Source organism: Cydia pomonella, chromosome 6 (assembly GCF_033807575.1).
Source record: "Cydia pomonella isolate Wapato2018A chromosome 6, ilCydPomo1, whole genome shotgun sequence".
NCBI classification, from domain to species: domain Eukaryota; kingdom Metazoa; phylum Arthropoda; class Insecta; order Lepidoptera; family Tortricidae; genus Cydia; species Cydia pomonella.
The window spans coordinates 17,418,892-17,432,134 of record NC_084708.1 but is presented as its reverse complement, the minus strand read 5'-3'; the positions used below and the strand labels follow the sequence as shown (position 1 = coordinate 17,432,134).

The 13,243-nt window shown below is 36.3% G+C and overlaps 2 protein-coding genes across 2 annotated transcripts; one reads left to right on the top strand and one right to left on the bottom strand.

Moving 5' to 3' along the window:
• On the bottom strand, positions 1-9,876 carry LOC133519144 (uncharacterized). Its single transcript, XM_061853093.1, has 11 exons — positions 8,721-9,876; positions 8,325-8,456; positions 7,837-7,948; positions 6,944-7,087; positions 5,756-5,811; positions 5,562-5,651; positions 5,380-5,471; positions 4,256-4,541; positions 3,099-3,292; positions 1,265-1,324; positions 1-470 (listed from the first exon to the last, which is right to left on the bottom strand). The coding sequence occupies exons 1-11, from the start codon at positions 8,755-8,757 to the stop codon at positions 306-308; spliced, it is 1,368 nt and encodes a 455-aa protein (XP_061709077.1). The 5' UTR covers positions 8,758-9,876; the 3' UTR covers positions 1-305.
• A 32-nt stretch (positions 9,877-9,908) lies between these two features.
• On the top strand, positions 9,909-13,243 carry LOC133518602 (uncharacterized). The gene is made up of 5 exons (XM_061852264.1): positions 9,909-9,918; positions 10,508-10,579; positions 11,733-11,845; positions 12,090-12,185; positions 12,843-13,243. Exons 1-5 carry the CDS (start codon positions 9,909-9,911, stop codon positions 12,981-12,983), a joined length of 432 nt encoding a protein of 143 aa, XP_061708248.1. The 3' UTR covers positions 12,984-13,243.

Genomic DNA, 13,243 nt, shown 5'->3' with positions numbered 1-13,243 from the left:
TTACTGATCTATACTCGTAGAGCTATTTTGTGTATGGCTTCACTGGCGACTAGCGACTGTCTAGCGGCGTGTTCGGCAACCAACGTCGAGCGTACAATGGATTTGAATAGAGTGTACTCAGGAGTGAGACCATTCACATGTTATGAAATATAGTCGTTTTTGTGTGATTTTTTCAATGAATTTGCCCTTCACTACAATGTGTAAAAATTCAAAATAAAAACTACAATTGTGCGGGATTTAATATAATCGCCTCTGATACCCTGCTGGTCTCCGCAAGTTGAGCATCCACTCGGTTGCACCCCTGTTCACCAAGCACCCGGATGTCGCTCAACGATCCATTCCTTCAAGTTGGCTCTAGTGGTGTTCTTGCCCGTGAGGCCGAGTGTGAAGAAGAACACGTAGGGGAACCAGTCCGTGGTGAATTGGAGGGTTATGTTGTAGCCTCCTACGCCTGTTATCGTGGGCTCGACCTGCCAAATGATAATGACGAATACCTAAACATTACTACGAAATACTCTCTTTCCATGGCCAATTAATGTACAAATTGTATAAGTAAAATATTAACTTTCTTTATAGTATGTATATTAGCTTCAGTGACTTTGTTCATATGAAGTTTGATTACACCGAAGGACAGACTGGCCAACTTACAAGCCCTTAAAAGTTGGAAGGAATATTTATACTAAACTTAAATCGACCGGGATATAATCCGTGATTACCTTTTATATAGTTTTTGAGGAAAACCTTTACCTAGTGTTCTCGTTAATATTAATAGACAAATCTTTCCTAGACGTATATTCTGCTAAATTTAAATAGCTAAGACCGATACCTTTTATAATTTGAAAGCCCAAAATCTTAACCTACCTACAAACGTATACATACAACAAACTTATATTGTATAAGGATATTTATTAACAATTACAATATACATGATGGATATATAGAGAGTTAGAGAGGTATTACTATAACTAGCTTAAATCTAAAACAGGCCCTTGAAGCATTGTACCAAAGATGCTGGCGGCATAATAATATTTACAGTACATATGTAAAGTATTACAGCACTAGTGCGAAAATTAATATATTACGTTACTGTGTCGAACATTTAAAGGGCCATATGTACTGTAAAACGTTGTACGATACATGTGCGAATAGGTAATTCGCAACTCGTGTCGATTTAAAACACTCCCTTCGGTTGTGTTTTAATTTATCGCCACTCGTTTCGAATTTCTTATTTTTCGCACTTGTATCGTAATGTACTATTTTGTACCTGCCGGTTCGGAAACTGCATTCGGGCGCACAGGATTGTTGTCTCAACTCCTGCAGAAAGCTGCGGAACAAAACAAGTTATCTAATAAACAGTCATTCTTAGAAAATATGAATGTAGTTTCGTCTAATTATGTACCATTACTTATTTATATCTTTAATAGAAGGTCGTAATTTTTTTTTACACAGATTTAACTAGTCCCAAACTAAGCAAAGCTTTTACTATTTGTACTAGGCGACGATATACTATACATAGAGAACAAATATCTGTGTTCATCACACAAATAAATACCCTTACCGGGATTAGGACCTGGGACCATCGGCTTCATAGGCAGGGTCACTACCCATTAGGCCAGATCGGTGGTCCATTCCAATTAGAAAACATGTAGGTATTTTCAGTAATATTTGTGCGATATGGGTAATCTGTTACATTCAACAGCATGCCTACAATACGACGCTAGTCACACTAGTACTCATATAGTACATAAAATGCATTTTCAACACACTTGCTCAAAACGACGTTTTTATTCCACCGATTTTTGGCTCATAATTCTAGATATTAAACACGCGTGCTTTTTCAGTATATTATAACACTCGTGCTTTTTTATTATATTATCCGACTGAGTTAAGAAAGGTAACTGATTGCTAATAATATGCATGGAAACGGAACCTTCTTAATTTGGTCGAGTAATACATTTTTTTAAACCAACTATTAGGTTTCAAATGTTAGTTCAAAGAGGTTTTATCATACCAAACATAATTTATAGATTAAATTAAACCGTAAATTACATTAATGAATAAACATAACATTTTATCGATTTGATCTCCATCCTTCGAATAGAAATACGAAAATATTAGCTTTTTTTATTTTTTAAATTGGCTGTTTGTCGATTTCGTTCGCGCCTTTGTTTTTGGAATCGTGCGTGAATAAAAAAAACGCGCCAGCCACTTTCCGTATTGGTCATAAAATTGGAATAGTTTGCAGGTTTTTAGTTTATATATTGACGAAAATATCATTTTCAAGCATTGAAAACGAAGAATACATAAAATTGACGTCGCCAGTAATACTAATAGAGGCAAGAGCCGAGAAGATAGCCTTTTACCATCAAAATCGGGTGAAAAATAATTGACGGCATATGTAACTTTTATTCAATGGAAAATCAGCAAAAACACCCAGTCATTCTTGGAAAACGTGTTGGTAGCTTACTTGAACTTACTTGAGCTTACTACAATGAACTGGTTAATAAGTGCCTACAAGCCCAGTACGCTTTGGTGCAATTATTCGATGTTAAAACTGTAAACCATCATTTTGTAAATTGTATTTTTACTGTTTTGAGAAATCTAATCTATAAGTTTTGTTTTTTCCTCGCAAGTGTGTTGAAAACGTCGTATGAAACGCGTGTGCATCGGTCATTACCCACATCGGCTTTCTTATCGCGCGCTCGCTTGCAGCTAGGGCGCACAATATCGCCTCGTGTGTAACGTAACCAACTTAGCACACTTGTATTATAATGTACTATTAATAAGGATTTGAATTAAAAAAAAATGAGAACTCAGCAACTCGCAACCCATAAAACCTCCAAAAAAAATATTTACTTCATTGAGTCATTATCACAAGGAACTGACAATAGACTTGAGCACCATACACCCTGCTCACACCTTTATCACAATTTCAGCCATATAGAACAATTAAAAAAAAACAACGGAAAATTCTATCGAACCTTCTCACAAAATTTCTCTAAAATCAGTTGATAAATATGACCTGCAGAGAACATATACGAAAGTATTTTTGCCCTTAAAGCTGAAAATGTACCCGAGATTGAAAATGTAGTTCGTACTTTCAACACTATATGTAGCTTGGCTGGCGGGTTAGCATGCACGACAAACTTTTCCGAATAGAAAAAGTAAGCTTGGCGCTCCTGAACCCTCTTCGACTTGTAACAGAAATTGCCGTGCAGGTAGGTGCGGGCGCGCCAACCGTGCTGCTGCTCTCTTCTTTTCCGGAGGTAGCCGCTTTTGTGAACGCTCAGACCTAAAATATTCAGGAAAAATATAGGTTTCTGCCCTCCGACCGTTTTGGCAACCAAGTTTCGTAACCAGTTGTGAAAAAAGAATATATCATCGTGTTAGGCAACTAGTTGCCCAAAAAGAATATCTATTCCTGTTTGACATCCAGTTGCCAACGAAGAATAGAGCTCAGACAGTTAGAGAAAATGTGGCTAGTTTCCAAGGCTTGAAGCCTTGACACAAATGTATATATAAAAGTACTTACATACAGTGCTGGGCATTCAAGAATAAAATCATTATTTGAATAAGAATTTGCAAGAATAAAATCATGGTGATATAAAAAAATTGAGCTTGCACAAGTAATTTATCCTCAGTATGTTGGTTACCGCTCTGAAGACTGTTCGGTAACAGCATGGAAATATACACTCCCCTTCGATCTCTGGCGTCCGCAAGAGTTACTTTGATGTTTCGAAGCTCGACATTTTGCTCTGTTTTGGTCAATTTCAATTACTATTATACAAAGCGACAATGACAACTCGTATAAGAGATATAACCCGAGATAATATATATATATCTCGGTGAAATGAGAAAGTCTTATTTGGTAACCAGTTGTAAACAAAGACATTTAATTCCTTTTCGACAACTGGTTGCGAAACTCCAGTGTCATCTACGGTATTTGTGGTTCAGGAATAGAATTTCTTTTTGGGCAACTAGTTGCGTAACAAGATTATTTCTTATTTTTCAACAACTGGTTGCGAAAATTACCTGCCAGAACGGCCGGAGGGGGTTTCTGTTGGACATGTTTCAACAGACCGGTTACAGGCAAATATGATTGGTAGTCATATTCATGAAAATATTTCTGCTTGCGATGAACGAATAGAATTATGAGTTTAAAAAATGTACATATCACAATGCATATATTCCAGAAAGCTTATTTATAGTGCTATCAGCAGCACAAATAAGTAGGTAATTATAATTATGGACTAACCTGATCTTCCATCGACTAACTTAAAATTGCTGGGATAAGGTTTCGGTATGACGTGCGCTGCTATAATATTTACAATCCAGGTAACGTAAGGGAATACATCGATGTAGATAGGCGGGTCGTCGTTGAGTCGCCGGCGCATGCCGCGGCGAGTGCAGGGCGCGTAGCCCGCAGAGAGGCCTATGAGTTCGAACTCGCCGTCCGGGCTGTGCGAGGCGATGGGCGCGCCAGGCCGCACGCCGCATCCTGATGTGCATAGGACGTGCGTTGCGCCTTCGCTACCCAAATTCTATAACAGATTAGTCCATATTATGAAAGTTTGTTGTACAGATCTAAACGCCTTCTACTGCTGGATACATTGAGTGTATGTATTATATAAAAGAAAAGTTTAGAGTCGTCCGAACTACGCTAAGTTTTCACGCCAAATGTTACATCAACTATAGCTCTCCTCTCATATAACCAGGGACCGGTCCGGTATCCCCTTCGAGGGTTTTTGAAGGGGTATGTCGTAAGGCTTTGCTTACCAAAGCCGTTGCTACCTAAAACCCTTTCATTTGACTTTTTAAGCACTTCATAATACGGGTAAGCTGATACCCGTTTCAAGCGCTTTAAGCGCTAACTCCGGGGGAAGGGGTATCGATTATAAATTATAACGCTTATGCCATTTTCAACCTTCTCTTGTTAAAAATAGAATCAAATATTACTTATTTACGTTTAAAGAGAAGTATTAGGTGTCTAGCGCGTTGACAGCACTGGCGTCATAATTTTTTGAATTAGGAAGCGGATATTCATTTTGCGGTATCTCTGAAAAAGAAACCCCTTCCTAGAGCTAAGTCAAATGAACGGGTAAGCCATTCAAAGGGAAAGCCAATCGTTGGGGCTATTCGATGAACGGCTAAGCCATTTAAAGGGTTTTTTTTCCTGGGAAGGGGTGGACGGGTCCCTGCATATAACTATGTATGTTGTGACTGCCAAGTCGGTGCAAATTTAGCGTGGTCAGAGTCTAGAGCGAATTGACCAGATTCAAACTTCATAAATGACAGCTTTTGTTCTATGCATCTAAATTATTTGTTTCTTAAGTATATAATTTGTACTTAAAAACTAATAATTAAAATGTCTTATTTTACCGCTTTCTTGCGATGGCGCCGACATTCTTTGTGTGTGTATAATTTCACAGTTTTCTTTCCCATTTTCTCTTGGTCGAAGTCTCTTGGTACAGCTGTAAATTATATGTTTAATGTACGAGTGCCTTTTTAATATTTAATAATATTTAGAGGTTATCCAATTATTTTATTATTTTATTACTCACTGCTGATATAATCAATTAAAATGACGATTTTGTTTTGGCGTTTTCTCTGACGTTCAGCGTATGATGGCAGGCAAATTGGGATAGTGTATTCTGTAAATAATATTTTACATTTAACTACAGTATACAAGTTAATATATTAAATGACATGTTTGAAATTAGAGGTTTTATCCACAGGAAGTAGATTTTAAATGTACCTGATTGCACAGGGCGAATGAGTTTACCGATGGCCATACTATTTCCGACTCCAAATCTAAAAATAAAGAAAAATGAGCTTGTATCGCTGACTGTACTCTTCTTTCAAGAGGCAACTAGTACTCATCGCGAAAATTCTAACTTTAAACACAATATGGAATATTACGCGAAACTGCGTAGGGGGCGCCACTACCACAATCCATCAAATTCTGAGGGTCTACCGCGAAACCAGAGAATCGAAATTTTGTAATTTAACCTCTCTATCACTCTTGCGTACTTTAAGTTGCTGTATGGTTTACGAAAGGTGCTAGTGCTACTCCCTATTAGGCTGCGTTGTTTTATCACAGAGTGCCTATGGCCACCTCCTGTCTCCATCATCAGATCAGCTCGATGGTGCTATAGTATTACATTGTCATCCAATTAACATGTGTGCAAATTTTCAGCTTCATTGGAAACCGGGAGGAAGTGGGTCAAATTTAACTTGCAATTATGGACCCGTACAAACGTAGTTGCATGTGAAATAAAAGTTTTTTTTTTAATGAGAAGATGTAGCTAGCTTTAAAAGTTTGGCCTATAAAACTCCGCGCAAGTAGGGCCAACTGAACAGGATATCTAGATATATATATTGCAAATTACTTTGTACTTAATCTTATAATACCTAAGAAAAGTTGATTTTATAAACAACTTCATGCTTTATGATAAACAAAAAAGGGTATAATTTTAGAGATATTCCAAGAACAATTTTATCGCTGATAGATGAGGTTGCAAAAGATTCCATAATAGGTCCTCTTTTACCCGATATGGTTGGGAATTTAATTAAGAATCTTGTGCGTAGCGAGGGATTGAAAGGCATGAAGTGCAAAAAACTTTGAGCGTGATTGGCACATATACACACATTTTTTCATTCACCCAAATATTCATACACTCATACCCATAAGCATACCAATTCCAATTGGTATTAATTAAACTGTACTTTGAAATGCTTTGTCTCAGGCAGTCGAATTTTGCTCACTGTTTTTTAGTAACAAAGCGCCCTTGTTGGAGCTGCTGAGGTGAAAAGTATATTCCACAACAATAGTCGCTATTTAAACGTTTTACGCGGTTATCACATAGTGCTATGCGCGTACTATTTTACTTATATAGCTCAGAAGAGGCGTGCGGACCCGCATTAAATGTGGAGACTGCCTGACCTGGAGAACTCCGGGTGTGCCGTGACTTCGCTGACCGGGACCTCGAGGTAGGCTCGAGGGCACTTTTCGCCCATCTTCAGCTGCATCAGCGACAGCTGACAGTCTTGTTCGTCGCGCTCGTAGTCGCCGAACACGACGTTACCTCTAATTAATTATTCCCAATTAGCTGTATATCCCTGCTTGTAGTAATTAAAAATGATCCATTTTCTTTTTTTCGTAAAATCAATAACTTTTGGGTTATTTCTACTCGGAATTACGAGGACTGTCGATTTAAAAAGAAAAAAAAATAGTTTTGTGACGCATTTTCACATACATTTTATATGAACCATCATAAAACTGACACCCAAAATTTTTATGAAAATCTAGGGAACTATTTCTCTTTGTTTCAAGCAAAATAATTAGTGTCAAAATAACCCAAAAGTTGTAAGTTTTTCGAAAAAAGTAAGAAGTACCATTTTTTTAAAACCTCCAAATGCGAAAGTAACTCTGTCTGCCTGTCTGTATGTCTGTCTGTCTATCAGTCAGTCGTAACCGGAAACCTTTGAACTAATTTAGATTAAATTTGGTATGGAGATATTTTAATTTGAGGCCCGACGACAGACAAAGGATATTTTTTATCAAATATTATTATTATCATCATCACACGGATGCAGAAGCTAGTTTTACCATACATACCTATATGAGCATAACAATAGAAAGGGTATATAATGATTGGTATAGGATTGTGCGGGTTTGTTTCATGAAAACTTGTAGTTTCCTTTTAATGTATGTCTATTTTTTAGAAAAATATTTCTGCTTGTACTACTTATACATACATTCCAAGTAACTAGAGCTCGTGAAATATGCCTCAAGTGTGTACGTTTTATGGGTGTACTATTTAGTTACAAACTTACATTTTGTAGTTCTTTGGCAGGCGCAGAAAGTCTGCCGCGGTACCTACGACAAATTGCCGATGCACCATCACTACCCGAGGCGCCTTGCTTGGGTTTAATAAGCCCGTCATAACTGCCAACAAACAATATTTGAATTGTACGATATGTTTGTCGTTATCATATTCCACATTAAAATCTGATGTAAATTGCCAGTCAAGTGCACGGGAACGATCCCTGGGAACTGGCTGACATGCCGGGTAGGAAAAAGTAATGCGTCAAACACATTTTAGAAAAAGGTGGTCAATATAAAACTTATAAAAGTTAACGACTCGCGTATACATATACATATAACACGTTATTCTTATTTCAATTGAGTCTACTGATAAAAGTATCCCGTCTGTAAGGGTGCAGCTAAAAAATAGCTTTTGATTATCTTCTTTAAGATGTCTATAGGAAAGACGCGAACGGGTTAAGCATACAATATATTAATGTGAATTCCATAATCTTACCGTGAACGTACTGTAGGTAAGCTAGCCATGTGAAAGTATTTTCTTTCAGAATACCGTCGGGTGGCTTCAACGTAAAGTCATCTTGACAAATAGATAAGTCCCTTATCATGCAAATGGATATGTGCACGTTTACTGAAACAAGGAAATATGCACTTAATAAAATAAATTAACCAACGCTAGAACGGTCCCGGGTCCGGGACGAGGCTTCCGACACTTTGTAATCTATGACAGGTGATTGGTGATCACGTGAGCTTTCAATAGAAAACTGAAGCGCAGGACCCGGAACGTTGTAGCGTAACTAGCGTGATTAATCCATTACTAAGTAAGTTTTTAACTAAGTATATTTAGTTTCACGATATAATATGCGAATTTTACCTAAATCTTGTAGGTACTTACTTAAAATGATTAAAAATGTGTAGATATGGAACTCCATTTGCCTCCAAGACAAGTTTCACAATAAACAGGTAATCATCTTCTAATTGTAAAGGCAGGAAAGAATTCATCTGTTTGTGATGTTACTGTATTGTGACACTTAAGACTGCGTCATAATGGCACTGTTATTTCGCGAAGAATGAAAAACAACTGTTCGGTAGTTTTGCTGTCTTTGATGCTGGAATTCATGTGCATACCTATTCAGAAAGATTATTGAAGTGCATATAGTTTTTTTATATAAATAAGCACATAGATAACTGTATGAATAATTAACTAATATAGGTTTATAAAAAAATTCAAACACTGCTCAAAACATTCGTACTTATTTATATTTACTAATCTAATTGTTTATGAAAACACGTTCTGCTGTATTAACAACAGTTTTGCGCCTTGTTTTGTTTAATAGGCGCTCTGGAAACTACTTGTTATTAAAGAGTGTTTATTTTTGTCCATGTTTAAAATATTAATTAACCTGTAGTATTTTTTTACTTTAAATTTAATATTGAACATTTACATGACATTACCTGAGAGCCTACTGCGAAACACGAAAATTCGTTATCTGCCTCTCTATCGCTCGTATATGCAAGAGTGATAGAGAGGCAGATAACGAAATTTAACGATATAATCGAGAGAGCGGGAAGCGTCTCTGTTTCAACTTGGGTAAAATTGCTTTATTTCATGTATGGGCTCCCAACTCAACTATAATATTCATTGCGATACGCTGTAGTCAACTATAAAAAAAAGACCAATCACTGTGCCGCCCTGCTCCCATAGAAAAGCCTAAACGGGCGCGGGGCGGGACTAAAAAGTCGCGCGATTATGTCTTTTGTACTACTATTTTGTGTACTGAGATACTTCCACTACACTCACTACACCAATTTTCATTAATTATTTTGGTTTTAGTATAAAAAAGTATTGTACACAATAGTGATACAATCCAGCCTTTCAATCTCGTACCTTATTTAGGCAACTCAGTAAGCTTCGTTGCCTAAACACGATACCCGACTGAGAAGCTCTCTATTATATCATGATTGTATAAAATAATTGTATCATCCGGCTGTTTTCCTCTACAGGTCGCATTCCCTAGCGATTGTAGTAAAATTTTGTGAGCAGGTTCGATAATTATATAAAATATTTCAAAATGACGTAGCCATGGCGCATCGTGAGGTCTATAGCTCCTAGAGTTCCTAGTTTATTTACCTGACCAACCCGACATGTCAGACTGTGTTGTTGTTTTGGTAAGTAAAGCAATAACATTATATTACTCATAAATTTCCTTAGTCATGAGACGAAATTGTAATATTTACAAAACGATACCAACTATAAATATCAGGTGCTAACAAAATGTTGTTTCATAATTAGTTTTATTGTAGCACACGCATGACGTTGCAGTCATTTAGTTTCTACTCGTAGTATCCTCTAATAATCGTTGAAAGTTTCATAAAGTATTTAACAAGACTGGGTGAAGTGATTCTAATCTATGTCATAAAAGGCTTTACTAGGTTGTGTGCTAATTACGTACTGGATTGAAACTTTTTAATAAGCATGAAATATATTATGCAGCTATTCCTTCTAAGCTTTGGTATTTATTCATATTATACATTATATTGTGCTTTAATAAAAAATATGAATTTCAAACCAAATGTGTATAACATTATAATATTTTGATTAGCAATATAATGTTTTTACATTTTAAATTACAGCCCGAGACTATTTTTTATTGTATTCATTTTTTATATATAACTTTTTAGCCCCTGTGTGCCTTTGTTGGCAGTACTTCACTTCATTTAGCGATTGGAAATTATCTGCAACCGCTGCTGAAGGTGAGGAAACCGACGATTGGATAATTGAGTATTTTTAGGGTTCCCTAGTCAACTACCCTTACACTTATAGTTTTGCCATATTTGTCTGTCTGTCTGTCTATCCGTCGGCGGGTTTGCTCCGTGTTTGTTAGTGCTAGAAAGCTGCAATTTGGAATGGATATAATCAATCTTGCCGACAAAGTGGTAAAATAAAAATCGGCTAAGTGCATGTTGGGCATTAGTAGGTATCATGTAAATTACAAGCATAAGGGAGTATCTTTGCAGCGCTTTGTACGTGTTTTAACAAAGGAGGGAAGACTCTTTGCGATAACTCGAAGACAGCTTATATAGGAAACAGTTGTTTATGTGATCAATAATCACCAAATAACAATGCAAGAACACCGACACGAGGGCCTACCGTGCAAAACGAAAAGCGTAACTTCTTTATCTGCCTCTCTATCACTAGGATATGAAAGAGCGATAGAGAGGCAGATAGCAAAATTTCGATATTCTATTTTCGCGGCAGGCCCTCTGGTGATGGACGGCTAAGCAGTATACTTATTATGTTCCTGCTCTACAATCCAATCGTGAGTCATCCTTAACTGATCATGTTCGCTATAAAAAAAAATTTAATGTCCCTATTACGCTTTATATTCACGTTACATTACTTTTTTTGGACTCATGGTTCACAAGTTAGAGGGAAGAGTACTCGCTTTTGCATAGTCCGACATAAAATAGTAGAAAATAAATGAGGGCGCCACTTTCTTCGTAACTGTCACATTTGTGTAAAATGTGTGTAAAATGGCAACAATTTTGTATGGAAATTGTTTAGTTCCATTTTATTTAATTTCTACTCTTTCATGTCGCACTGTACATGATCTACTTGATAATAGTGAATGAACATTTTTTGCTATGGGCCACCGTTTACGATTTATTTGAGAAAAACTAAAAAAGGGGCCTTTAATCCAATCCGGGTAACTATAGGCCCTACACTGAGCATGGCCCGACATGCTCTTTGCTGGTTTTTAGTATGACTTAAGGTTATTATGCGTCTTCACTGCACGCTTAAATCATTACCTACTATACTCACATTTTCAACAAATTTTTTTTGACAATTATGTTAACAGATGCGTATCTCCTTTTCGAATGTTACTGTTTATTGTTATTTTTTCAGAATTTTTACACAGTGAATACTACTTTGGAAATTGTTTTAAATCTCAAGGTGCAGTTTTCTACACACATACAACTTTTAATCATTTACAACTGTTGGGAAAGTTAATATTACGTGTAAGTAAGGTTTTAACTAAGGTACGAGAAAGTAGGTAGGGGTAAGATGAAACAGTTATATTCATATGTTATTTTTATAATCTCTCGAAAACTATTCATTGCTTTTAGTGTAAAAATTGGTAACTATGCATAACCCCGAGTAGATTTTAGAACTATTGGTTTATTTTTCGAAAATGTAAGGATATTGAAACATGCTATTTGCTTACAGATGCATAAATAGGTTATTTTTGCTGTAATGTTTTAGGCTTGGATAAATGTTCCTCGGATTCCTACGTGCATCATACTCAGGGCCATTTCGAGCCAAGGTGATCTGTTTCGATACACTTCGTATAATTTTCAAGTAAGTGATTCAATTGAAAAGGATGAAGATAGTTTATTATTCAAGTAAGCGTATTACAATGCGCTTATGAACGTCAAATAAAGCTACGCCAGCTCTAACACTACACCTATGCCCGAGAAGATTTAAATCCTCCCTCAATTGGAGGAGGGTATCCCAATATGAGACCGGCAAGAAACAATTGTTTTTTAGCACAGCATTCACTTTTCAAACATATTTCCAATTCATTTCATATTTGAAAGTAGTAATTTGAATAAATCCTATTTTTATCACAGCCAAAATTTAATTGTGGAATGATTATGCTATTTGATTCTATTTACTTTGTTTTGGCTATCAAATATCAGAGCAAAAAAACTTTTCAATCTATAAATATTAATATTTATTTACAATAACAATATGCATAATGGATATATACAGATGATTACTATAACTAGCTTATATCTAAAATAAAATAGGCCCTTAAGGCATTGTACCAAGGATGCTGGCGGCATTTCCTCGTTGTATCGCAATACTGATACGTTGTGCGAGGAAGCCGCCAGCTCTTCGGTCACCAGTTAGTTTTTTTCTTTTCAATCTTTTCTTCCGATTATTTAAAGTTATAAATTAATATGTGTTTCAAACGCGAAAGTTTTTTAATCGTTTGCATATTTACTTTTCCAGGTATGCGTCCCTCGCATCACCTACTGCCACTCGCATACTCGATTCAAATACCACTTCTTGGAGTGGTACATCCCTGCGAACTTTTCGGGAGGAATGGACTGGGAAGTATACTTTTTCGGACCCCGTCGTATGGAGTGGTAGCTAATTATGAATGTTGATTAAAAGTTATTGATACTACGATTAAAATTAAAAATATCATGAACACGTCGAAATCACAGGAAGGTAGTAGTAATAAATAATAAAAAGAAATACTTCCAGTTTTTGTTAGTCCATTAAATTACAGACCATTTACCTAGAATCCAAGATGATAATTGCTTGGAGAAAACGAAACGAAACTGTATCATTTCCATACATTATTTTTACTTTTATCTTCGCGTCTCGTTGACAGATAATGCCAATCG

Excerpts from the sequence above, each read along its gene's own strand:
- LOC133519144 (XM_061853093.1), bottom strand. The coding sequence starts at position 8,757 with ATGGAGTTCCATATCTACACATTTTTAATCATTTTAA. Across the intron at positions 7,088-7,836 it reads CTGCCAAAGAACTACAAAAT|AGGTAACGTCGTGTTCGGCG; the intron begins GTAAGTTTGTAA and ends ATAATTAATTAG. Across the intron at positions 1,325-3,098 it reads AGCTACATATAGTGTTGAAA|CTTTCTGCAGGAGTTGAGAC; the intron begins GTACGAACTACA and ends TTTGTTCCGCAG.
- LOC133518602 (XM_061852264.1), top strand. Across the intron at positions 10,580-11,732 it reads ATCTGCAACCGCTGCTGAAG|AATTTTTACACAGTGAATAC; the intron begins GTGAGGAAACCG and ends TTATTTTTTCAG. Across the intron at positions 12,186-12,842 it reads ACACTTCGTATAATTTTCAA|GTATGCGTCCCTCGCATCAC; the intron begins GTAAGTGATTCA and ends TTACTTTTCCAG.